Source organism: Rhododendron vialii, chromosome 7a (assembly GCF_030253575.1).
Source record: "Rhododendron vialii isolate Sample 1 chromosome 7a, ASM3025357v1".
Taxonomy (NCBI): domain Eukaryota; kingdom Viridiplantae; phylum Streptophyta; class Magnoliopsida; order Ericales; family Ericaceae; genus Rhododendron; species Rhododendron vialii.
The window spans coordinates 15798761-15826063 of NC_080563.1; the positions used below are offsets into that span (position 1 = coordinate 15798761).

The window sequence follows — 27303 nt, forward strand, 5'->3', positions numbered from 1 at the left end:
ATATAACATCATACTAGATGTAGTGGTACGTATGCTTTTGGCTCTCGATTTAGCACTTGCAGGGAGATGGATCTCTGTCTCTTGTATTTATATAACATCATACTAGATGATTGGCTCGTGCTTGCACGAGGTGTTTCATGTCTGGTATTTTTGGGTTTGGAGGGGGAGGAGGAGAATTTGTCCATGCAGTCCACATGGGAGGAGGTGAAACTAATGGAAGAAGCGCGCATAATATCTGGAAGCAACGAAATATTTTAAACTGTAATTAATATACAAACAAAATGTGCAGACCACTGAACGTGCCCAAACAAAATGTTTCATGGCATGTTGCATTTGAAACCATGATTCGTTACTAATTAGGACACACTACAAAAACAAAAGTTGGAAGCCGCGAATCGCATGCACGTTCAATGTTTTTAGACTTTAACAGCAAAAATAATTAGCAAAACTGGAAACCTGCATTTACGAGCTGAGAATGATTGATCAACCGAAACGAATATATACATTTGCAAACAAACATGAACCATCTGCTGGGCTCAAAGTCAAGTGAATTCCGACTAAACAATATGGATACACTCGAGGGGCAACCAAAACCCACCACACAACCTCTGGGGATAGTTGATCACAACAACAGCCTAAGTATGGCATCTCTCAACGTAAGAATTCTAAACACGTGCTGATAAAATAAATAAAAAAATTCTAAACACGTTGGAAGAAATGTGCGGCGTCGATCAATGGTCGTGTCCTTTTCGAGCATTCTGCGTCGATCAATTTCTAAGTGGTTTAGTGAGACAGCGAGACTTGGTAAAGATTGCAAAACGAGGCAACACATAATCTCGGAGATGTAGCCACAGACCCTACCTTTGGACCGCATATTGAAACCATATTAACAAAAGAAAACATGAGGACAACAAAAGACCAACAGAAACCACCGATTAGTGGATGCACAATACTAAATAGAGTTAACAAGAATATCAGGCCACCTAAAGGCAGTGTGGCCCTTACGATGGCTTTTCCTAACAAGAACCTTTCTGACCCCCAACAAAGAAGATAATAAAACATTTGATCAGTTCACAAACTTATACCTACGACATACAAGACACGAGAAAGAAGCGCAGACCTCTTCTTTCTTACTACCCTGACTCTCTTAACCATTTATCGAACAAAACAAAACATGCTTAGTTTCATGAACCAAGAGAAATGACAACTAACAAAAAGTTCATTTTTACCCGCTGACAGCAAAAACACATCCAATCATCCCTTGGGTCCAAGTTGCAGTCTCTTTGAGCTGTTCATCATCTGAGTCAAGGCATTCCACAAAAAACTCATTGCAGAAAGTATGGTCCTTTAACAAGCTCTTCGCATTTGAACCGAGTGCATCCGCAAGATCACCTAACACCGCCACTGCTGCTTTCGTAACACGGTTTTCAGGTGGTGCCGGCGGAGCTGATCGGATTTGGTGCGGAGATGGAGGTGTTTTCTGTGTAGGGTTTAGGTTGTGGCAGGCTTGCTATTGTTTGGGCTGACTTTTTTGGGCCAGGCCATGTGATTTAATGATATATGAATTCTTGGGGCCTGGTTTGTTTGAGTGTGGTTTGGTTTGATCCAAACAGTTTTTTCTTTGCATCTAACTCTTGGTTGGATTCCCCTTTCCTTTTCCCCCATCTTGATGTACCTTTTGTCAAGATTTCTGAATAAAATTTTTTGCCTATCAAAAAAAAGCACTTTCATCCCTGCAAAGAACCAAGCTACCGGCTATTAGAAACTATATCACAGTTTGGTTAAGAACTCGTTGGGTTTTGCCTATGTGGTAGTGGTTTTTTGAAAGAGAAATGAAATAGTTGGTTGGCTGGTTATGCATTTATTGGCCTAAGTCATTGTGCTCTTTGGAAGTGGGTATGCCGGCTGTGCATGTTTCGGATCTCAAAGGGGATTTTGTGATGCTTGGAATTTCAAGTGTGTAGATCCTTCTCTTGTTCCTATTTAAATGAGGCAGTGCATGTGTGCCGTGTATGTGTGAGCTACGGCAGAGAGAAAATTGTGTGAGTTTAAGGGAGATAAAAATACCGAGAGCTTGAGAGCTAGAGTATGGTATTTTGTATCTCATTGTACTCATTCAATATTAGTGGAAGTTGTTCTCTCCGTGGACGTACCCGAGTTTGGGGAACCACGTAATCTTGTGTCTCTATTGTGTGTGATTGTTTTTCGTTACGCTTCCGTTATGCGGGTGATCGGGTATTTTACCCAATAGAACTTACGGTCTTTTGAAAGTTTAAGAAACTTAGCCGGTTGATGGTTTTGAACAGACCCCATAATCAGTTAATGACAACAATCCTAACCTCCATATTTGGCAGCATAGTAATGAAAACATAATCATAAAGTTCCAACTCAATAGTAGCAAAGACTTCATTCAGCTCAGCAGCATTGAATTGTCCATATTCATTAACCGGTATATCCCATGTTGTATTTGACATTGTGATCAGAATACTGTCCACTTGTAAATCCTGGAGCAAGCGTTCAAGTCTACTCTCAAATTCCTGTATTTTATGCATTGAATTTAACTATTTTTAAAATAATTTTTTGACAAAATGGTTGAGAGAGAGAGAGAGAGAGTGTGTGTGTGTGTGTGTGTGTGAAAATGGAGGAGAGATAAAGTTTTTGTGTAATGATGAGTGTACTTGAATGGAAAGATGTGGAGTTCACTAAATTTGATTATTAACAAAAGGTTGTTAGTTTTGGTTATCCAATGGTCAAAATTTGATTAGTTGTTAAGAGGTTGTTGAGTTTGATTATTCCAATGTAAGCTCATTTTTGAGCAAACATTGTTAACCTTAGCAACATTTTGATTTTGATTAGTCCACTATGGATGCTCTAATATGAGTAGTTTGTTTGTACATGTGTGCCTTCTTTATATGCCGGGCACAAACATGTGTAACCCTTCAAAATGAGGCGACATTAAAGAAAATAAAATTTAAAAAAAAGACAAGCCATCACTTGGCACCCTTTGTCCTACGTGGCACCCACCACGCACATGCACACACGTTCACATAAGGCGGCACACACATTCACTGTTCACACATCAAAAATGTGATTTAAAAATTAAGTGCTTTATTTTTTAATTTGATTGAACCGTTGCGAAGATTTTATTTTTATGATTATTTTATCCTACTTGGTCATAATATATTTTCCCCTAATTGTATAAAAGTGTTTTGGCTGCCCTTTCCTGAACATATTTTCCCCTGATTGTATAAGAGGTATGCTATTAGCTCTTGTGGTAATAATGAGTTTACGTCCAATTTGGACATAAACTTGCATGCAGAGAACAGGATGGGTGCAATGACACTTAATTCAGTGCGCATACATGTAAAAGAAGGCTATTGCATTGGGTTGCATTTTTCCTTCTGATATTATAATAAGTATAAAAGAGAAAGTTATATAATGGAGTTTTCTTCCTCTCTTCCGTTGGTGTGCTTATATCTGCTCTTAAGTTGTTAAATGTAGAGCACTGGCTGGTGTGCTTAAATTTTTTCTGATTTCGTTGATGCAGAGCACTAACTAATGTGCTGTTTGATTTTAACTTTCTACCTGGTATTTACTGGAATTTCATAAGCAAATTGATACTCCATCCGTCCCTTTTTTAGAGTTCAATATTTCATTTTGGGTTGTCCCTTAATAAGTGTCCATTTTGTAAAGTTAGTGAGTAAAAGTTGGTGAATTTTTCATTTTACACCTAAAAGTAGATTCCATTTTGAAAAGTAAGTGAATAAAAATGTAATAATGATGTTTCAATAGAGGGTAAAGAGGGAAAGTGGAGGTAAAAGTTGATGTGAAATGTGTAATGATGATATCTTTTTAATAAGTTGAAATTACAAAGCAGAATACTTAAAAATGGACGAAGAGAGTAGTTTTTTTGTAGCTAGCTTAAATGTATAATTGGTAGAGTGTCATAAGCACAGGTTATTCTCTTTTGTGCCACTAAGAAGAGGATCACATATTACACATTAATATTTGAACCACTAGCTAGTAAGTGTCGTAGGCACGGACAATTCTAACCGAGGTGCGTAGTGCCGTAAATACGGACAAGACCTAGTATTGTATAGATCGAGATGCATACAAAAATATAGATATGTATCTGGATAGAGTCATTATCATCTCATGTCCTCTGCTTTGAGAGCAGTGGCAGCAGGAGGAATGCCTTGTTGATGCCTGAAAACATTATAAGGATCAATAAGGGTCTTGGCTCTAACCAATCTAGCCTAGTTCTCTAGGAAGTACTTCTCACCCCAAACCCTAGCCATCTCCACCGCATTATTATTATTATTATTATTATTAATCACTCCCAGGTCAAGGTCCATGTAGTTGATATAAGCAGCCCTTGGACCCCATGAAACAAAGGGTGTCATTGAATCATAAAACCCTCTTATCCAATTTATGTACCGATCTTTGTTTTTGGCATTATCTTCTTCTTCTTTCCACTCCACAAGGTATTGAATGCTGAAAAGGTTACCCTGTCTATGTGGAAAAGCAATAGATTTACTGCTTATCTTTTCCATAACTCCCCCATATGGATCCAAAATCACATACCCTTTTAGTTCCTCCTCAAGTATGTCCAGTGCAGCCTTTATGCCGCTAAGCGGTATTTGGGTCCTCACATAGTCTGATTTGGCCTTGAAATACTTCTTGTCGCAGAAGTAACGATCTTTTAAGTCGGAGACGGTGCTTCCCTTGCCCAGTCCGGAGAAGTAAACAACAGACTCTATCCAACTCATTTCCTCGCAATCTTGTTCCAAAATATCCAATTGTGGAAACGCCTTATTTAGGATGGAAATGGCCTCACTTCTCGGACCCAGATATAACCCTTTGAACGTTGCCGAAATTCTTCCAATTGTTTTGGCTTCCGGCAATCCAACACCAACAAAAGCCGATAAGTAGAATCCATCTTGCAGCTTGGGTGCAACAAATTGCCATTTGTGGACTAGGTTGCATGGCCACCAGATGCTTCGTCCCAGTCCTAGAAACAATGAAACCTGTCACGGTTGGAGGCACTTTCAACACTTGGATCTTCCATGCATAAACAATCCCCAAGATGCCCCCGCCTCCTCCTCGAATGGCCCAAAACACGTCTTCTCCCATAGCTTCCCGATCCAATAACCGTCCGTCTGCATCAATAAGAAAGGCGTCCACCACATTGTCGGCTGCAAGTCCGTATTTTCTTGATAGCAACCCAAATCCACCGCCAGCGACGTGGCCCCCAACGCCTACAGTTGGACACAACCCAGCCAAGAACCCATAATCATGGCGTTTGCTTCTAGCTGCTGCTGATTGGGCGACATGAATTGCATGGTAGGTCTGACCGAGTGTAGCGCCCCCTTCAACCCATGCCACTTGTGATTCCAAATCCACTGAAACACTATCTAGATTCATCATGTCAATAACCACAAATGGAACATCATCGGTGACAACCCACGAAGTCCCTTCGTATCCGTGCCCACCGCACCTTACTCTAATTTCCAGTACTTCCTCCGTGCCCACCACACCTGATTTCTTGCAACAAACAATACTGTTGACAAGCTGCTGTTTTGTCCCTGGGAGAATAATGACACTTGGTTTTGGAATGGATTCTTCGGCAAACCGCAGATTTTGGATAGAGAAATTAAGGAAGTTATAATAGGAATGAGCTGCTGTAGAATCAACAGGAAGAGTGTCTGGGTTGATGGTGAAGTTATTAATTCCATGATAAGATAGGCAAGAAACCAGCTCGTCTGTACTGGTGTGTACGTAGTTGATCATCAGCTGTACAGCCTGTACTTAAAGAAGGAGCAACAAAGGATATGATCATGACGATGATGATTATGATCAATAAATTAAGGAAATGAAGCAACATTACTACTAGTGCGGATCATTCTTCGAAAATTCACCATGGCTGATGATCGATCTCTTTAATTTCTCCCTTTCTGCGAGTATATTATATGTATAGAAGGGCCGGGATGGTTAATTATATGGTAGTATATATATACGTGGCCGACCTAATTCCTTTTTCAATTAATTGGGTGGCCATGGATACAGGACAAAACACTTGTTCAGATTGATTGGGGGGGGGGGGATCTTCAAGTGCATACATATAATGAGGTTTCCTTGTCCCCACAATTTGTATTACCAAAATGCTGGAGGCACATCACTTAGAGGCACATCAACCACACCCTCTCACATACAGATGGGTTCCGTTTCTGTATGTGAGAGGGGTGTGGTTGATGTGCCTCTAAGGTGATGTGCCCCTAGCATGTATATATATTTAGTTCAACAAATTAAAGCATTCGACCTAGCTTAACATCAGCCAACCAATATTCAAGGGATCATTTTACTGAACCTGTACTTGTGTCTGTAGTTCTTAGGCTCCGTTCCAGAACACCTTCTTAAAAAATAAGTACTTATTTCATATTTTCAAACTAAAAAATAATGTAAATGAAAAATAATTTTTTGATTTTTTTTGCACCGTATAATAGATCTCGATAAGATCTATTAAACAAGATCCATATTGGTAAGAAAATTATTTGCGTAAATATATTATTTTTGAGCTTGAAATTGCCTTCTTAAAAAATAAGTACTTATTTTGAGTTCCGGAACGGGGCCTTACTACACTTAGAAATAATTACTTGGCCAATAATTTAGTGATTAGAAAATATATTGACCAAATTCTTTTTAGGTATGGCCCACACAACACCAACGTTAAATTTACACCACAAACATTTTCTAGACACTTTTTAGATTAAACTTTTTTTCTTTTTACTACCTAGTAGTATTTTGGTACTTTGATGACATTTTGTTTGATCGTTATCTATTAGATCATTAATTAATTTGGTAAACATATTGTGAGATTCTTATTTTTATTTTTTCTAGAAAAGCAAGCTACGTACGTTGACTTTCAGGCTCATATTAAAAAGTAGTACGATCCCATAATATTCGTGAAATAATTTGCACCTATTTGTCCACAAGTATTTTTGCCTGAATTTGTCTTTATGATCCTTAATTAGGGGCTCGGAACTTTCATCTATTTTTTTTTTAAATAGAAAAGATTATATTAATAAAGGTCAAGAAAAGAATTTCTTTCGGATCGAAATAATCTATCTTAACCCACGATTTGAATCCTCAAAATTGCCCTTAAGACCTACTTGCCGAATCGCTCGTTCACCACACCTAATGCTTGAATGCCACAGTCTTGAATCCACAAGTCTTCCAAGATACTTTCAGAAATCCACCAAAAGACGACTCAAATAGTTGAATCGATGAAGTGGGTATTGATACCCATGATCAGAAGTATTGATACCCTTACAATCTGGATTTTTGTCGTCGGGGTATCAATGATACCCATGCTCGCTAGACTGATTTGAACCATTTTGACCTCTTCTCGATTGTTTTGACTCTCGATCACTTCTAATACTTTTTGAACGTCTTCAAACCACCTCTAAGCTTGATTGCTCGTATTCCAATAATTCATTGATCATCACCATCCCTTTGGTTCTCATTGTACGAAAGAAACTGATTGACTTAAATGAATATGGTACGCATTCGTTGTCTATGAATTCGAATGATTATGTGAACATTGTGACATGTTATCATGAACGATATGGACTTGTTATATGTTGAGCACTATACTATTGAGGATTGTGAAATGAAAAACATAATTGAGAATGATTAAATGGTACGTTAGGTAGGACTTTGTGTCATGCATAGATGGATGGCGTGAACTTGTTGAATAATCAATGCTATGATATGGTTGATAGTTTGGAATGCATTAAAATGTGAATAACTAAATGGTATAGGGATATGACAAGATCTTGTTGTTGGAAAATCGAATCCCCAAGACCTAGTAATGACGCGTACAGATTAGACAACAAAAATTGTAAAACCCTACAAGGCGGAATTAGGGTTCTACCTCAACTCCCTACGACACGAACGCTGGTTGAACTTGTTATAGCACACCTTGCTATAAACCACGAATACTGCTCGACTGTACCTTACGATCTTCTATCGTATTCCCCGCACGCCTAGAACACGAACCGAGTGTGGACTCATTCGTGATCTGTTTGCTCTCTCTAAGCCTGCCTCTATTTACTGAATAATAGAAAAACGTCCACCTGACCTAGAGAGCATAACGTGTATATATAAGGTTATGATAGGGACCTAAGGAGTAATAAGTCTGGGCTCCTAGTGTAAATAAGAAAACATAATCCCACCAGGATTCTACTTCTTATTTCACTAATTATAATTCACCACACTACAGAATTATAATTGCACTCCCGTCCTTATCTCAATTATATTACGAGTTCCATGATATTAAATACTTATTAATCTCCCCACGTTAAGATTACAGATACCCGTTGATTAAAATAAATTACTAACACTTGTGGCATAATGCTCGGATATGTTTAAGCATGTTGATACTTGGGTAATGCTAGGAATGATGTGGCATATCATTAACAAGAATCGACACTACGGGCCGATATTACCACTCGGTGGTGAGATGGTCGGAATTGACACTACGGGTATCACCACTCCGTGGTGAGATGACCAGAATTGACACTACGGGTATCGTCAATCGGTGAGATGATCGAACATGAAAGTGAACGGGTATCACCAATCGGTGAGATGACAGGAAATGAAAATGAACGGGTATCACAAATCGGTGAGATGACCGAAAACGCGCGAATTCCAACTAACTAGGGAATGTCAATGCAAGGATAAATGTACTCAAACAGTTAAAATGTTCGAAACGATGGATGAGTGGCAGTTGAGAACTTGTTATTGGTATATTTAGATTGATTGAGTTTATTAATGCTTCTAGCTTGATGTGTGAACTATTAGGAAAACCTTTATGCAGTCTTAATCCCTTTGGCCATAAATGCTTGCTCATTGTGATAAACTCAAATTTCATGTGACAACTTGTTGAATTCACTCACTCTTGGTGCATGACTCATCACATTTTCATATAGATTGAATATAAATTTCTCTACTGGGCTAGTGTAGCTCACCCTATCATTATTTCAGGTACACCTCAGGGGCGTTGATACTGCGTGCTTGGAGTGCATGTTGATCATTCTTTTTGAAGGGGGAATTACTTGACATCTTAGTAAAACTCTTTTGAAGATGTAATTGTAATTTCGATTATTATTATCATTTTGACTATAGAAGATTGTAAACTCTTAACCCTCTCTTTCAGTACTACTATTATGACAATTTGGGGCCTTCGAGCCGGAGATGAAATCTTTGAACTTAACTTGTAATTATAAGAAAAAAATGTCTTTTGGGTAATATTTGTATTATTGTGAGGATTTAATTTATCGAAAGCTATTATTATGGGAAATGATTTTGCCACTCCATTTTTTGTTAACGCTACTCCACTGCAAGTCTATTTTTGCACCAAAAATACACCTGCAGGGGAGTGACGTTAACAAAAAAAGGAGCGGCAAAATCAACAACCATTATTATTTATGTTGAAAATCAATGGCGTGACAACAATTGTTTTCGATTTTATCCACGGACTACCATGAAATTTTTTGCTTATTTAAGTTTCAGTGCGTCTAATATTATAGGGAATTGATATTCACACTCTAATTTTTTATGTTTAAACTCTCTTTTTTTAGTGTTGAAAGTGTGTATTTTTTTAAAAGACAAAAAAAGAAGTTTGAATTTTAAAAAAAGGGTGAATATGAATTCTCATATTATATTACGCATCTTACCTTTTGGGGATATGATTAAACATTGACTTAATACAAAAATTGGAAATCAAAGTTATGTTTACGAGTATTTTAGGAATAACAAAATTGGTTTTCAGCCTTTCAGGTTTTAAGATTCTATAATCTGAATGAAAAGTTAGATGATTGAATTGAGCACCCATTTGTATCAAATTGAGCTGATTTTTAGCGGAGCCTTTGAATAAATGTTTTAAATTTAATGAACGGCGGATCATTTGTGTAGACCCCGTACTGGGCCCGACATTGCAGGTTGTGCACAGAAAGTCTGTGTGGACAGCCTTTTCATACTCCCTCCGTTCCTAAATAAATCTTCGACCCGCAAACCTGGGCCTTTAAAGAAAAAATTCAAGTTTTTTTCACAATTTAAAAGAACTCATTAATATCTATTGATTTGTGAAAAAAAATTTGAATTTTTTAGCGAAACAAATGCATCTTTTTAGAGGTTTAGGTTTGTGATCCGTATATTTATTTAGGGACTAAGGAAGTACTCCCTCCGTCCCTTTTTAAATGTCCTACTTCGTAATTCCAACTTATTAAAAAAACATCATCATTATACCTTTCACATCAACTTTTTCTTCTACTTTCTCTATTTACCCATCATCATTACACTTTTTACTCACTAACTTTTTAAAATAGAATTTACTTTTAGGGACAAAATAGACAATGTATCAACTTTTACCCCACTAACTTTACCAAATGGACACTTATTAAGGGACAGCCCAAAATGAAATACTGAACTATAATAAGGGGACGGGGGGAGTACTATATAATAAAGGGTAGTGCAAAATTATTTCCCAAAATAAATTAAGAACAATTTTAAGTCTGTGCTGAGACGAATTGGTGTGCCTTTGGAAGCTCCTCCCACACGAGTAATTAATTATTCAGTAGTCCCGGAGCACGGGATCGTATCCGTGCTCCCTCTTACATAACATGTGGGATTGACGGGATGGACCATGAATCATACGTGGATCCGGCATTTTATAAATCATATGTGGGTCCGGCATTTTATGTGAGGAGGAGCACAGATATTATCCCGTACTCCGGGACTAGAGAATAATTTTCGCTCCCACACAGAGCAATCGGTTCGTGAGTATAAACCCCACATCTCTCAACACTGTCCTCCCATAACAATCTTTAACTGAAATACTAATAGTATAATATGGACACAGAGGACGGCGGGAATCCGCCTCCTCCGGCGCCGGCGCCAATTCCGAACGCGAATGCTCCGCCGCCGTTTCTTGCCAAGACCTACGACATGGTCGACGATCAGTCCAGCGACGAAATCGTCTCGTGGAGCCCAACGAATAACAGCTTCGTCGTGTGGAACCCGCCCGAGTTCGCTAGGGACCTCTTGCCCAAGCACTTCAAGCACAACAATTTCTCCAGCTTCGTCCGCCAGTTGAACACTTACGTATGAATTCCTTGCTTTGTTGTTGTGTATGGAGTTTGGTTCTCCAGTTAGGTTTACTTATTATGTTGCTTTTACTTGTTTTGATTATAATCAGAGGAGGTTTGTTGGGCTTGTAAAGCCTGATTCGGTTTGGGTTGCCCATTCGCGGACTATTTGTAGCCGCCAATGTTTTTTTTTTTTTTTGATAAGTTCACACTTTTATTAAGCTAAACAAGGAAAACAAGGATTTCCAGGGAGTCAATCCCTTTACAGAAACAACTTACTACAGAAACGAAGCAAAAACAACCACTTATCAAACTAGAACTCCTAACTATACAACCTCCATGACTCTGTTAGACAGTCCCCAAATCGCACAAATATTCTTATTTTGACTGGATAGTTTCATATGTCTCCTTGAGCTGAGAAAATCCCGAATTGTAGCTTCAATCCCATTAGCCACTTGGGTATACCCTTTTGCCATTGCTCAGAAGATTCTGGAATTCCGTTCCTGCCACAACCCATAAACAGAAGCAGCCAAAGTGTTTTTAAGGCTAATGAAACTCAACTCAGTATTAGTACCCCTTCCATTGGAGAGAAACCAGTTAAGAATTTGCTCTAGGCTCATAGGCATCCCTTAACTCTATTCTTAGACATCATCTGCTGCCACACTACCGAAGAAAATGAGCACTCAAAAAATATAGGCTCATAGGCATCCCTTAACTCTATTACATCATCTGCTGCCACACTACCGAAGAAAATGAGCACTCAAAAAATATGTGTTGATGGGTTTCCTTCATTGAATTGCACAGACAACACAATTCATCCACTTGCAAGCCCCAGTTTCGTAACCTATCTTTAGTACTCAAACGTTGGAGAGCAGCCAACCAAAGAATAAAAGACCACCTAGGCACAGTATGTCGACCCTAGATTATCTTAGACCAAGGGTTTTGTGGGTACTTCACCCCTATGGCATTCCAAGCCGATCTAACATTGAAAGAACCACTTGGATGAGGCACCCAAATGACAGTGTCTTCCTCCTCAGAATTTGGTCTAAGAGAGTGAGGATTTTGGGCAATGATAGATTGGATAATGGGGTTCCGTAAACGATGCCATCTCCAATATCCTTGGGCAATAATGGAGGCCACCTTAGCCCTCAAAGACCTGCCCACATCAGTCAGTACCCTTTCACCAAAAGTAGAGTACAACGGCCCAAGAGGGTGCCAGTTATGTAACCACAAAAAGGTATTTTTTCCATTTCCAACTTGATACCAGATAAGAGGTTGCCCAAGGTGTCTGAGGCCTAAGAGCTTTCTCATAGTCCATGAGGCATCACAAGGTACCTCCATGGACCAGATACACTGCCCTTTTATGATGTATGAATGAATCCACTTAACCCAAAGGGTGTCTGCCTTCTTACATACAGCCCACAAATGCTTAAGCATAGCTGCCCTATTCCAGTCTTTAATCCTTCTGAGCCCTAAACCCCCTTCATCTTTAGGACGGTAGATATGAGCCCATTTCACCTTTGCCCCTGAATGTTTGAGATCAGGTCCAGACCACAAAAAGGCCATAAGAGTGCCCTCAATCTCTTGAATTAACTTGCTGGGAAGGATGAATATGGAACTCCAATAAACTTGAATACTAAACAATATGGAATGCATGAGTAGAACCCTTCCACCATAAGACATTGTTCTGTTAGAACCAGCAGTAATCCTTTGTAAGATCTTCTCTTTCAAAACAACGCAGTCAGCTGATCGCAACTGAGGAAATGAGAGGCACCCCCAAATATTTGATGGGGAAGCTACCTTCTGGAAAGGGAAGAACACTTTGCATTTTCCTCTTTAAAAGCTCATCTACTCCACCATAGAACACAACACTTTTATAGGCATTAGGTTTCAGCCCAGAGAATGAAAGAAAATCAGTCAAAAGAGCACTAATAAGCTGTAAGGAATCATGATCCCCACTGCTAAGAATGAATAGGTCATCAGCAAAAGCAAGATGGCAGAGGTTCAGAGCACTACACTTTGGATGAAACTTAAACCTGCCATGCTGAACTCGAAACTTGAGAATGGCTGCAAATGCCTCCATCACAATTAGAAACAAATAGGGAGATTGGGAGAAATTGGGTCTCCCTGCCTTAACCCCCTTTGACCAGGAAAATATCCCTCCATACTACCATTAATAACCACAGAGTACTTTCCTGAAGTCACACATTCCTTAATCCAATTAACAAACGAGGTTGGAAACTCCATACAAAGCATTGTATCAAACAGATAACCCCAATCCACTGAGTCGTAAGCCTTCATAAGGTCAATTTTAATAGCACATCTTGGTTCCCCATTTGGTCTATGATAACCCCTAACTAACTCTTGCATCAAAAGCACATTATCTACAATAGACCTTCCTTTAACAAATGCAGACTAAGCTTGATCAAATCAATTATGAGAGGCAGGACCATTTTGCATTCTATTAGCCAAGACTTTAGTAATGCACTTGTATGTGACATTACAACAAGAAATGGATCGGTAGTCTCTAATAGAAGAGGGAGCACTGACCTTTGGAATGAGAGAAATGGCCATGGCATTCCATTCTTTAAGCAACACCCCTGTCTTAAAAAAAGAGATGACAGCTTTGGTAAATCACTACCCACCACCTCCAAGTTTTTCTGAAAGAACAAGGAGGGCTTTGTCCCCATTGATAGACATGAGAGCAGCCTTAACCTCATCTACAGTGACAGGAGCAACTAACTGATCTCTAAAGTGGGGAGGAACTTTGGCTTGAATGGCTTGATTGAGAGTAGGAATAGCATCAGTCTTCCCTTCAAAAGCTGTTCCCAACAAACCAGTGTAGTAACCCAGAATTTCTTGTTTAACTGCCGCTGGATCATCAAGCAAATTACCACTAGAATCAGTGAGGCTTAAGATAGTGTTCCTAGCCCTATAAGTACACATTTTTTGATGAAAGAATTTGGTATTCTGATCCCCCAAAGCCAACCATTTAACCCTAGATTTTTGCTTAAGAAAGGATTCTTCAGCCATCCGAAGCTCAACATATTTACCCAAAGCTTCTTTCTCAACTTGACATAGCTCAGGGTCAAAAGGAGTTTTAAAAAATTGCTCTTGAATTGAATCCAACTCCTCTTTAGCAGCACAAACCCTCTTAGAAATGTTAGAATAACATTGCAGATTAAAATTCCTAAGCACAACTTTTAATCTCTTGAGCTTAGAAGAAAGAATATACATGGGTCTCCCAGAAATTGGCTCTCCCCAAGACTGAATCAGAACATCCCTAAACCCAGGATTATTCAACCAGAAGTTGAAAAACTTAAAAGGCCTTCTCTTGTGAGTGTTAGGCAGGACAGTAACAAGCATAGAGCAATGATCAAATATTCCAGGGGCCACAAAGGTAGCCTCACTATTGGGGAAAGACACCAACCATTGATTGTTAGAAATAATCCTATCAATCCTACTCTTGTTATATCCAGAACCACCCCTCTTGTACTCTTCATTCGATACATAGAGGAAACTGGTGTGAGTGGTGTACGTAAGTGACTAAGGTGAGATAAAATATATTAAGGTGGTTTAGACATATTTACCATAGACCTGCAACGCAGTGGTCAAAGAAGAGTGACATGATAGTAGTGAATGCTAGGACTAGAAGAAGAGAAAGACCTAAAGTGATTTGGTATGCCATGATACGGAAGGATTTGAGCTTACTAAATTTACGTGAACAGATAGCCCTGAACAGAGCTCAATTGGAAAAACATGATTCATGTAGCCGACCCCAATTTATTGGGACACAAGGCTTGGTTTGGTTTGGTTTTCTTGATTGTTCTTCGCGCGTTGTATGTTTGTTATTTGGCCGATTACTCAACAGTTTTCTAATATTGTGATGGCAGCGGCATTGAATTCGGAATACGAGGTTTGATAATCATGTGTTTGTGGTTGAATTAGAGTAGATTGTAGTCTACGAATGCATAAGATAAATTAATTGAAATCACGATCACGCAAGATGACATAAGCACAAGATTATAGAGATACATCGAAGTTGCGGCAGTTGCCCTTGGCTACCACCATCAAGTCTCTGTAGTTTGGGGTTTAGGGCCACAAATCTGTGAAATAGTACCATAAGTACCCTCAGGTGAAATAGAAAACTTAGTTGGATCTGCAACATGCACGGGCAGGTGAACTATACCTTGCTTGACATATCATAAAACTGTCTGTTCGAACTAATCAATTCCCAAATGTGAATGCTGATGACAATGTAAGTTTAGTGGTGGTATGGCCAGAATATGACTCACTCTGGAAAGTACTAATATACTATAAGAAACAGTAGGCGCTTCAAAAGGGTTAGATTCTAAGGGCGCTACTGAAAACCTTTTTTTAAGTCATGTGATAGGGGGTGTAAACGCATCATTGGGGTAGGGCGAAAACGAAGACAGTGTGTGGTTTCTGATCTCTATTTCCTTGCTATCGCATGGTCCGGTTGATCAGAGAGTTTTCTTAGCAGAAAAGCTGTAAAATAATGTAAAACTAAAATTTTGATGATCTATGATTTATTTGTAGTAATTTGAGAAAATTAACTCCTTGCCCTACTCCATTTTATGTCCCATTCTGGTATGCTAGGGTTGGTTTTCCCTAGCCTTGGGGAATGCTTGTTAATATGTCACTTAATATGCTGTCACGAGGGCATAGTTTTAGCTTCTAGGATTTAAAATCTTTCGACTTCTTGAGAAAGGTTCTTATTGTGTTAGCAGCTATTGAGAAATGGGATTAAAATAGAAGGTGTTGTTCTTCTCTCTTAGATGCCGGGTGCTTTGGCCAGTGGTGCACTTCATCTTTCTTACTAATTAGCAGCTATTGGAAAACTTGATTATAATAGGTATTTTACTCTCTTAGATGCGGAGTGCATTGACATGTGATGCACTTCATCCTAGATTGGCAGCTAATTTACAACTTTCAGGTTCGCAATAGCACTTCATCCTACTCATATTTACCCCTCTAGTCACAAATAGGTTCATCTTCACCATTTCACTTTTTGTAGAGTAAATCCCACATGCTTAGACATGACATGGTTGCTCACTAGAAGTTCATAACAACTTTGATTCGGGTCTCTTGGATTTTTACCTTGAAAGGATAGGATGCAGGCCTAAGTGGAGATCGCTGTTTAGCAAAAGAGGTCCCAAAATGTTGTGCCTGTTTCCTTTTTTGAACGTCTCAAAAAATTGTCCGTGTTTTTTAATGTATAATATTTTATATATTCAATATAGATCTTATTTGATAGATCTCATTTAATTCTTTTAAACAAAGATTTTGAAATCGTAAAGAACATTATAAATTGTGAGATATAGACAATTTTTTGTGATGTTTCAAAAAAGAAATAGGCACAACAAATTGGGACGGAGGGAGTAATTCTAGGAGGTGTGGATGTAAGTTTTGAGGGTTGGGAGATTATTTCGGGTTTCGTGATTGGCTTGTTGGAGTAGTAGCTCCTAACATATCGTCTTGGCACGTTGGATTCATGTTCACTTGTCTGTGTTTGTGCAGTAAGAAGTACAATAGATCAAACAAGTCCGGAAGAAAGAATTTGAGGTTGGTTGTGGGGATGGAGCTATGAGACTGTGTCCTTCCTAAGCTATATTTGAGCTTGTTTATTGTCCAATGAGTTACATTAGATGATTATGTCTTGGTGTATATGTGAAACTGCAGAAGATTTCTGAAAGGCTCAAGCCCTTTAAGGTTTGCTAGATGTAGCAGTTGGGTAACCTGATTATTTGGGCACTATTATGGGACATGGACTGATGATGACAAGAATGGAAATTTCCGTTATCATAATAAGTACCTGGATATGATAGGCAAACATCACAAGTCATGGTAACTGCTTAGGTAGCTTGGTCAGTCCTAGAGATGTGGCAGCGGGCTCGATAATTGAAGCTTTTTATATTGATAAAATGGTTAGAGCAAGAGGCAGAACTCAGCTTCTTAGCCACCTAAGTTCTCCTTCAAAATTTTTTTTTTTTTTCGCTAGTCTCTTTTAGTTTTTAGTTTTAACGGTTTGTTGCCCTTTTGCACTCATCCATGCTCAAGATACTGTCATGGGTTTGTATTTTCTGCTGGCATTAAGAATCGAACCAAAAAGTTCCTGGTTAATGGGGCTTATGATATACCATCACGAACTTGTTGGAACAATGAAGCAAGGAATGATTCTGAATTGCTGAAGTTGGCACTAATTCTTGCTTGATGCAAACAAACTCCGGATGATGTAGTTTTAGTGAAACAATCTTCATGTGTATTTTTCTTTTATCTGCTAACATTTTGGCATTTGTCAAGTTTGTTTGTTAAGATTGATCCCCCTTTCATCAAACACTACAAAAATTGACGCTCCTTTTTGATACATAAGGGGGAGAGCCACATTGCACGACTTATATCTGTTCATATGATGAGTAATGTTTTCTTTTCCTATTTTCCCATTATTTTTGCTTTTCTTTCTCTCTCCCTCACTTTTGGCCCTTCGGACAAGCAGGGTTTCAGGAAGGTTGATCCAGACCGTTGGGAGTTTGCAAATGAGGGATTCCTGAGAGGTCAAAAGCACCTTCTCAGAACTATCAGTAGGCGGAAACCTACCCACGGACCTAACAACCGACCGCCTGAGCAACCACTCGTGCAAAATTCATCTGTTGGAGCCTGTATTGAGGTGGGGAAATTCGGGCTAGAGGAAGAGGTTGAGAGGCTAAAGAGGGACAAAAATGTCCTTATGCAAGAGATCGTGAGATTGAGGCAGCAGCAACAGGCCACTGATGGGCATATGCAAGCAATGGTGGAGAGGCTACAAGGGATGGAGCAGCGGCAACAACAGATGATGTCTTTCCTTGCAAAGGCAGTAAATAGTCCTGGCTTTTTGGCGCAGTTTGTGCAGCAGCAGCAGCAGCAGCAAAATGAGAGCAACAGGCGGATAATTTCCGAAGGAAGCAAAAAACGGAGGATTCAGCAGGAAGGGCCTGCCGACGGACAGATTGTGAAGTATCGGCCTTTGATGAATGAGGCAGCAAATGCAATGCTTAGTCAGCTCATTAAAACAGACACTTATAAAACTCAGCTGGAAAATTTGAACAATGATTCCAATACTTTCTTGATTAATGATGCTTCCTCACCTGATGTGTTAGACAATGGTACTTCTTCAGGCAGTACCTCAGGAGTGATTCTTCAGGAAGTCCCACTTACTTCTGGGCAATCTTATTTTCCAGAAACTTCCAGAATTTCTAGTCAATGTGAAATGGTTGCAACCACTCCATTTTCAACTATGAGCCCACCAGTTAGAGCACAAGAATTGCCATCTTTTGCTCTTCCGCAGACAAATTTAGGTGTTTCTCAGCTCTCTCCACTCCAAGAAATGGTTTCAGAAAGCAACGGTGACATGAGTGGGAAAGTCAACATTGGTCCCTCTATTGATTCAAGTTCATTGCAGGAGAATTGCGAAATGTCCTCAGAGATCAGAGATTTCTCTACTTACCATGAATTGGAATTGAACAGTTCCTTTCTGGATGACAATTTAATTCCCTTTTTGGTCGACGACCTGTTCCTTTTTCAAAACCCACAACCTGTGGAAACTGATGTGGTGGATTCGACTTCAGCGGAAGAAGGAAACATAGCCAAATCAATGGAGAATGGTTGGAACAATACTCCACATGTGGACCAACTTACGGAACAGATGGTCTCTCTTGGTTCTGATCCTGAAAAAGTCTGACCTTGTGGCACTCAATGTACAGTTCTGTCTCAGCATCACCCGCGGTAAATCCTAGAAAGTAGCAAGTAATTACCATGCATTTACTGAAAAGCAGCTAATACCTTTTTATAACCTTTGTCCCGACTTTTTATTTGCACATATGGTCGGACCTCGTTCTAGGTTTTAGTCCTCTCTCTCTTCTCTGAGTTCCGTACTTTCTTGACATCCTATCTTCGGGGTAGCCTGTGATTACGATAGCATTAATGATACTGATGTTCTTGAGAAGCAGAGAGGTTACTTGTAAAGACAATGAATTAGACTGGTTCCAACTTCAGGGTTACACAAGAGATGATGAATGAGAACATGTTTCTATAAGCTTAAGATTTCTGGGCATGTGCTTTTCGAAGCAAAGGACATTTATATTAATTTCTTCTATGGTAACATCTTTTGATTGAAAACAGGGTCGAGTTTTGAATTAATTGTATCTGGCGCTTCTCCGTTTCTAGCAGGAGCTAGAGTACTCCAGTTGGGGTCGATAAAGAGCCACATTGCAGTTCTTGGACATTAATTTTAGCTTGTGAAAGAGTCTGATGACGTGTTGTAACTTTTTGCGGTGTTTCTGGAGATCTCTTGTTTTTGTCAAAAATGGAGAGCCTAATCCAGGTTATACGGATTGCATGCAGGACTAGGGGTAGGGGATGTGACCAGGTTGAGCTAATATGTGAATCTTTCACCAATTGTGGATCTGAACATAGTTGCAATCTTCACGAAATTTGTGATTCAATTTCGTTCTCTAATCCGTTAATGGCACAAACCCTGAAAGATTTGATCCAAAGTGGAATAAGATTATTTCTATGGGTTTGCCTGGCATTGTTGGAATGCCATTCTGGTCATTTCCGTTGATCTGCCCGGCGGTGCCGCCCATTAGAGAAGGGATAGAAAGCCGTGTTTTGGGCATTATAGTCATTGAAACTAGCATTCTTGTTCCCACAAGCCGTTGGTCATCTAAGCACTTCGATCAAGCAAGAGCTCTGCTCTCTAAGAAAGGGCCAAGCTACACACCCACCATTCCAATGAAAAAAATGAAATTGTTTCCGATGAGTATAATTAGGCGCTTCAATGGGATCTTTTGTTCCTACACGCGGGTGTAAAATTGCATTTTTTGTTTTTGTTTTTCGTTTTTTTTTTTTTTTTAGGAAGATGAAACTGCCATTATATGGATAAACATTCAGACAATACATGGCACCTTGAATAATTTCCAATCTCAATAACTTCAATGCAATTTCAGTTGCCTTTTGTAAGGAACTCATCTACCATAACCGTCTTGGGGACAGAAAGAAAAATTAATAAGTGGTATCTACACTATATAGTATTGCAGGGAGACTTTTCGTGAGAAGCCTCCTGCTTGCTGCGTGTCACTTATACAAACCCCTTTTTAGAGATATTAATATATACATGAAAATATTTTGTACTAGTAATATATCTTTTGTAACAAATTATCGTCTGATGAAGCTAAATTTCTTGGTGATCTTTTGTAACAAATTAAATGATAAGTGATATGTAAAGTTAAAGTAACAGATTACGATTTCAAATATTCACATTGGACATAACCTAACTTTTGAATTCCATCCAAATCGCCCTTCATCTACATCTAAATTTCACCTGCCAAAACTCCAAATTTTTTTTTTTTTTTTGTCTCAATCTTTTTTATGCTTTGTTTAATAAACAGGAAAAGAGTTCCATGTTTATTAACCCAATTGAACATATGATCTACATCTTGATACGGTGCATAGCACGGGTTAAAGCTAGTAATCAACAACAGAAGTTAAAAGTTTCAATCTTTTAAGATCCTCAAATCACTAGAATTGTCAAAATTCTCATATAAATGTGTGGTGCCAATCACAATACACATAAATACATGTTCAGTTTTAGAGTAGACCGGATGCCTCCATCCCTAAAACAGAAACCTCTAAGATAGTATCATGGATGTTTAAAAGAAACAGCTCTTAATAGCTCGCAGAGTATGCATGCTGCACAGTCGGTTTAAGAATTCCCAATCATCTCGAAGGGGCAAATTTATGATGCTTTGTTATATCCGCACGATTATGGAAAACACCACCTGAAAAACAAAATTACATAAGATCTAACAACAGGAAAAAGTAAAAATTAAGACTTCCATAGAACTTAAAAACAAAGGGCTCGCTGCATGAGATGAGCGGGAATAGTATAACACTTTAAGCAGACGAACATTTTCTGGGCTGAAAATGAGCCTCTGATTATTTTGTTCCGGCAGTCGTCTGAATTTTTTAGAACCTTTCAAAATTGGTCGATGAAGGGTTGATATTACTTGTGCTATGTCGTGAGCCGTGTCATGTTGGATAGGCTTGGCATTCGGAAAGATCTTGTATGGGAACATAGCGTAAGCATAGTGAATGGGATCCTAGAGTCCCCCAACTACAAAAAACAGAAATGGGCCACCCTGGTATAGAATACTCAAAATAGTAAAGGGGGCACCTATGAAGAATCTGATATGGTCCTTGTCTACTTGGAGTACTGGTGGATCAGTGATTATAATAACTAAACATGGATGTTGAATGAAATTCGTACTGTGGCCAAGGAACATGACCGGTGATGGGTAGGGATTGAAAACAAGGGGAAAACAAGGCTTTATCTATCAGTTTGAATCAGAATAAACACATACAATAAATTTGAAACGGAAGATAACAGAAAGTACATGCCACCAATTTTGGAAGTGAGCTAACGGTGCTTCTGAAGCCTTGTTTTTGAGAAACCATATTGCACGTGGCATTTGAAGTGAACATTCCGCCTAAACGGAGCATGATGGAGAATCTATATAACTAAACAGCTCGGCATTTTCAAAATGTAGGAGAGAGGAACTATTGTGCAAGGGTTTGGGTTTGTTCTCCCAATCCCGTTGTTCCATTTATGTTGGTCTATCAAAGGATTCATTTACATTTTTCTTTATTTCTTCTCCTTCTATGATACTGATGTCCAAAGGCTTTAATGGAGCTAAATGCTTTTCCTCACGTGCCAAGAAGTAAATAAACAGTGGTAAACCAAACGGGGTCTGACACCAACTTCACTCGCATGGATGTTGACTTAGGTATAGTTCAATAGCATACTTGCATGAAGGTAACTCACCTAATTCACTCCATAATTTTCTTAGATCCTCAAGTCTATTATCTTAGAACCTCCAACCATGGTTTTGTTTCCCAAGTATGTTTTTTTTTAAGGTAAATCCAAGTATGTTATCTCCTTCAAAGCCATCACGTCCATCATCTGGTTTTCAGTAGCCATATGATGGAACTTAATAACCAATCTTCAACTTGAAGAGTACTAACAATTCAAAATTTCGTTACTGTAAATTTCATTAGGAACCTAAATAGCTATATGGCCTTTCATTTGAGGTGCTCTTCCAAGAGAATTGTGAGGCTGGCGGTCACATACCTCTTATGTCCCGATTTCTGTAAGTGACATTCAAGGGAGAAGAAATAAGAACAGGACCTTACGACGAAGAGAGACAGTTGATAACTGAATAACTTACCTGGTCGTGATATAAGGTTAATACGGGACCGAGGTCCATCAAACATCCAACTATCTTCATCCAAGGATTTAACCTCCTTGTTGAGTGCAGCCATCAAATCAGTCTTCAGAACTGCAAAACAAACTGAACACCATCAACAATTTTGTATGGTTTCAATCTCCCTCTTATTTAGTTTTTTGTCTGTGTTTCCCAAAACACATTCTACTAATCAACCCAGTTATATTCAGGTAAGCAAGTGTTCGTGATTCTGGTATGTAAAAACCAAGCTTCAAATATCAGCTTCCTACTGTCTTTTTCCTCCCAAATTTTCTCAAAAAATGGGCTGGGGGGAAAAATGTTAGAAAATGCACTTAAATTCACCATTAAAGACCTACAAACACGAGGAAACCCCTAAAGACCCTACATGTGAACAGAAGACCTCTCCAAAAAAACTTCCAACACAACATAACGGGAAACTGAACGCAAATCAGGAGTGACAACAACTGAGCTCACCAAACTTCAAGCAAAATCATAAACTAGCACGACATGTCTATTGTTTTATGTTTACAGATTTCAACAGCAAGGTTGTGTCAATGCGACCTGGTGGTTATGGTTAGAGTCACGAAAACAGCCTCACTTGCAGGGTAAGGCTGTGCACATCCCATCCTTCCCCAGACCCTGCAGTGAGGGGAGTCTCATGCACTCGAAAGCCCCTTTTTTCATTTTAGGCTGTGATGCTCATTACATAAGCCCAGTAGAAGCTTACTTATATCTTTATGCTAAACCATTCATTTTTTAACAGATACTTCTCCCATCCCAATAGTCGATGACAATCCTTCAAAACCTAAAGGCCATGTTGAAAGGCATCTGTAACCTTGTGGATGAGTAATCCGGACATGAAGGAATTCCCAACGCCATAATCCAAGATATTACATATCCGTATTTTGCTAGATTCATTGATTACTTAACCAAATGTCCCATCCAAAACCGGAAATGCAGTTTCATAGTTTCAATACCTCCCAGGTGTTATCTATCTATTCTATACTATATTATAAAAGGAGAGCACATTTTGGTATGGACTCCAAATTGAGGTTGGCTCACACTTTCTAATTCCCGAATTACCCACCAAATTTTTTTATATTATACCCTTTTGAAGCAATCCCATCCTCAATAACTGTAGGGACAGAAAGATAAATTCATCCATATTAACCATCTAGAGCAATTACTGCTTTTTCTCCCCCACTTCCATTTTTTAACCTTTTCAGTTTTAGTTGTTACTAGAACCAAACAATTATTTAGACAATTGTTTGAGAGTTCTTGAGTCTATGGAGAGACGTAAAAACCCCTTCCTTGGTTGTTAACCCATTAATTCACTTCTAACTCCCACTAACGTAAACAAGTAGGCATGGTTTTGTTCGTTTTGCATTTTTGGGTATTTTAGTTTTGGTAATGGGTGGAGAGAAATAAGGTAATGATTGAAGAGAAGGGTAATGAGTAAAGAGAGATAGAGAGAGAAATGAGAGTAATAATTAGAGAAATAAGGTAATGATTGAAAAGAAAAATAGGATAATGACTAGAAAAGAAAACTAAAATGTGAAAAGAATTAACAAGGAAAACTAATTAACACTCCACAAAAGCTTGAAACTCCCATTTGTTTGTCGCGCCATAAGAGGCAAGCCACCATTGCACCATCAACAACCATCAACTCATGGGTGTGTGAGTTGTTGTCGAAAACCCTTTTCTTTTCTTTTTTTTGCTCCCACTAGTACATATTCCTAGCTACGCCATTGTCTGTGAGCCTGTAGAATTGACATTAGGGAATTCCCAATGCCACAATCCAAGATATTACATACCCACATTTTGCTAGATTCATTGATTCCTTAACCAACTGTTCCATTCAAAACCGGAAATGCAGTTTCATATGATTGACAATCCAATACCATAGCTAACCCCAGTAGTTCCCTTACCTCCCAGATGTTATAACTCTTATGGAGCCAGTCCATACAGGTCGGGTTTTAATTGGGGTCCGCTAGTTTGACTGTGGGATACCGCCCAAGGTTAGTCAAGGTGCGTGTAAACAAACCTGAGTTATATCAAAGAAAAACCCGATACCATATCTAATCCGGGAAATCAAACAGACCCAACATGGAAAAGTGAAATAAGAAAACCTAATTAGGACCCAGGAGGTGAAATTTTGAAATAAAACGAGAGAAGAGGAACAAAAAGAGAGTAGAGTAGGAACCCTGAAGCGCCTCGTCCTTTCGATCTTGGATGGAGATGAGATCTGGTGGGAAGGGGAATTCGTCGACGGTGAGAGCTGAGGACACGTTTGCCCCTGCTATTGCGGTGGTCGAAATCGAGGAGCGAGCCGGCGACGATGACAGTGAGCTGTTACTCATCTCCTCCTCTGCTATTTTTCCTCAGCAGTACTCACCCGGAAAAATATTTCGCCCAACAATAACTGAAAGAAAAAATGCAAAAATATTTCGCCCAACAATAACTGAAAGAAAAAATGCAATCATGTGTTGGGCACAATTTCGGAATTCAGGATAGTAGATGGCATTTCATGCAAAAGCCTAGCCCATTTTATGGTGGGGTGGGGGGGTTGTGAAACAGAGGTTTTAATGCAACCGCAAGCTCAATAACCCATTCGAGCTTGATAGAGCTCGAGTTTCAAAAGAATGTTGAGAGATGCTTTATTTAATGAAACAAAGTGATTTTGAACAAGTTTTAACCTAACAAACTTGAGCAATTTGGGTCGTTTAGCATACCTACGGCTGCATCCAAACTCGCACAACACCAAAGCCAAACTTCGCCAATTTTGGCTAAATAATCCTTGAAGTTTTTTCTTTTGCATTTGTTAGTTTTGTATCAAGTTTTTGTGAATTGTTTTTTTCGATGAGAGAAATCTAAAAAGTAAAAAATTAAGTTCAAAATTGAAAGACAAAAATAATCCAAAAATAGATAATAAATAAATCTATCTATTTGGATTATTTTTGTTTTTATTTAAAACATTTTAGTTTCGAACATGTAGTAGGAGTAATTTTTTTTAGATTTCTCTTCACGAGGAAAAACAATGGAATATTTAAATATTCATCCTTTTTATCCATGTCATGTAAAAATTCATCTCGCCTTTTTTTTATGTTTATGTTTGCATCCTATTAGTGTGTTAATTACCTTTCTTATCATTTTCACTATGATATACATATATTATGTTATATTATTTTCCTAATTTAGTGGGATTGGATTGGATTGTTTTTCCAATCTAATGAGATTGAATTGGATTATTTTCCTAATTCAGTGGGATTTGATAAATGTAAATATGATTGATTACTTCTTCTTTTTTCATGGAATGTATTTGTGGAATTGATTTTTTTTAGGAATATAACATGATAAGTTGACCACATCTTTACATGTTTTCTTCAATATTCGAGTTGGCCAACCAGACAACAAAAAGTCATATTTTTCAGTGATTTTATTACACAGGACATGGCTAAATTACCATAAAAAAAGAAATAACATCACATACTCAAACCGTTACATGGTTAAATGGTTAAATTACCATGACATTACATGGTTAAATTACAATGACAATTACAATGTGGACACGATAAATATTCCATGACGATTACAACGTGAACACGAAAAATATCTCATGATTCAAACAAATATTTCATGATAAACGGTTCAAATAATTTATCAAATGAAAATAACAGAGAAACATATTTCATAATAAATGATACAAATAATTTACCATGAAAACTAAAACCACCATAATTTAATAAAAATAATAATCATGATTTCATAGATACACAAATAAAAATATGAAATCATGATTGATAAAAAAGTCAACAATCACAACATCTCAAATCAATTTTGGGGCAAAAAAATCTGTGACAACTTATCTTCTCAAACTAATCATCAAAACCACACATCTACATATTTAAAGATAGCGGATCAAAAAAAATAAAAATTTAAAGATACATATAAAGATAATCATGTGTATCTTGGCTCACTGTAGCCAGAGATATAAAGAAGAAGATGCAACTGATATTTAGCGGTGGCAAATTAGATCTAAACCCATTAATCAACCCAAATCCATTTATTAAAATATGAACCAGTCTATTGGTACAGCAATCTGTGTACAGATTGTACACAGATTTTTATGTGGGGCCCACTACGGGTCCAACACAAGTGATCCAAGCCGTTCATTATGTTTAAAACATTTTTTCAAGGCCCCACGCAAAAAATCAGCTCAGTCCGATACTTATAAGTACTTGATCTAATCATCTAACTTTTCATTCAAGTTTTTAGAGAATAAAAAGTTAGACGATTAGATCAAGTACTTATAGGTATCGGATTGAGCTGATTTTTCGCGAGGGCCCTTGGAAAAATGTTTTAAACATAATGAACGGCTCGGATCACTTGTGTGGAACCCGTAGTGGGCCCCACATAACAATCTGTGCACAGATTGCTATACCAATAGACTTTCTGTTAAAATATAGACTCAACCCAGCTCAATTATTAATTGGGTCAGAATGGATCCAATTCATTTAATCCATTTATTAAGGGCGCTGCTATTCGCAGCCCTCTATTTACTCCCGTAGCCCGTTAAAAATTTTCAATTATACTCGACAGTTAGTTACCGAAATTGAAATATATTTTCAGCATTCAATTACCGAAATATAATATTTTTTTCAACAGATGTTTACCGAAAATGCATGTTCGGCAGTTGTTTACCGAAAGTTGAACATATTTTCGACATGTAGTTACCGAAATATAATCTTGTTTTCAACAACAATTTACCGAAATGTTATTTATGATTTTCAACAACCATTTACCGAAATATTGTGGGCTACGGGAGAAAATAACGGGCTACGAATAGCGGCGCCCTT

General features: G+C 38.4%; 2 protein-coding genes, 2 long non-coding RNA genes and 1 pseudogene across 4 annotated transcripts; 3 read left to right on the forward strand and 2 right to left on the reverse strand.

Moving 5' to 3' along the window:
• Positions 1–3630: 3630 nt before the first annotated feature.
• LOC131333752 (berberine bridge enzyme-like D-1) lies at positions 3631–5912 on the reverse strand (annotated as a pseudogene).
• A 4933-nt stretch (positions 5913–10845) lies between these two features.
• Positions 10846–19245, forward strand: LOC131333753 (heat shock factor protein HSF8-like). The gene is made up of 2 exons (XM_058368470.1): positions 10846–11163; positions 17665–19245. Exons 1-2 carry the CDS (start codon positions 10912–10914, stop codon positions 18883–18885), a joined length of 1473 nt encoding a protein of 490 aa, XP_058224453.1. The 5' UTR covers positions 10846–10911; the 3' UTR covers positions 18886–19245.
• LOC131333763 (uncharacterized) lies at positions 11170–11662 on the forward strand. The gene is made up of 2 exons (XR_009201898.1): positions 11170–11351; positions 11388–11662. It is a non-coding gene; the product is annotated as an uncharacterized LOC131333763 (long non-coding RNA).
• Positions 14184–17149, forward strand: LOC131333762 (uncharacterized). The gene is made up of 2 exons (XR_009201897.1): positions 14184–16320; positions 16551–17149. It is a non-coding gene; the product is annotated as an uncharacterized LOC131333762 (long non-coding RNA).
• Positions 19246–20689: 1444 nt separating the features above from the next.
• LOC131333761 (protein SAMBA) lies at positions 20690–25210 on the reverse strand. Its single transcript, XM_058368494.1, has 3 exons — positions 24651–25210; positions 22430–22540; positions 20690–20983 (listed from the first exon to the last, which is right to left on the reverse strand). The coding sequence occupies exons 1-3, from the start codon at positions 24805–24807 to the stop codon at positions 20922–20924; spliced, it is 330 nt and encodes a 109-aa protein (XP_058224477.1). The 5' UTR covers positions 24808–25210; the 3' UTR covers positions 20690–20921.
• Positions 25211–27303: the final 2093 nt, after the last annotated feature.

Excerpts from the sequence above, each read along its gene's own strand:
- LOC131333753 (XM_058368470.1), top strand. The coding sequence starts at position 10,912 with ATGGACACAGAGGACGGCGGGAATCCGCCTCCTCCGGCGCCGGCGCCA. Across the intron at positions 11,164-17,664 it reads TCCGCCAGTTGAACACTTAC|GGTTTCAGGAAGGTTGATCC; the intron begins GTATGAATTCCT and ends TCGGACAAGCAG.
- LOC131333761 (XM_058368494.1), bottom strand. The coding sequence starts at position 24,807 with ATGAGTAACAGCTCACTGTCATCGTCGCCGGCTCGCTCCTCGATTTCG. Across the intron at positions 22,541-24,650 it reads AAAGGACGAGGCGCTTCAGG|TTCTGAAGACTGATTTGATG; the intron begins GTTCCTACTCTA and ends TTTGTTTTGCAG. Across the intron at positions 20,984-22,429 it reads TAACCTTATATCACGACCAG|GTGGTGTTTTCCATAATCGT; the intron begins GTAAGTTATTCA and ends TTTGTTTTTCAG.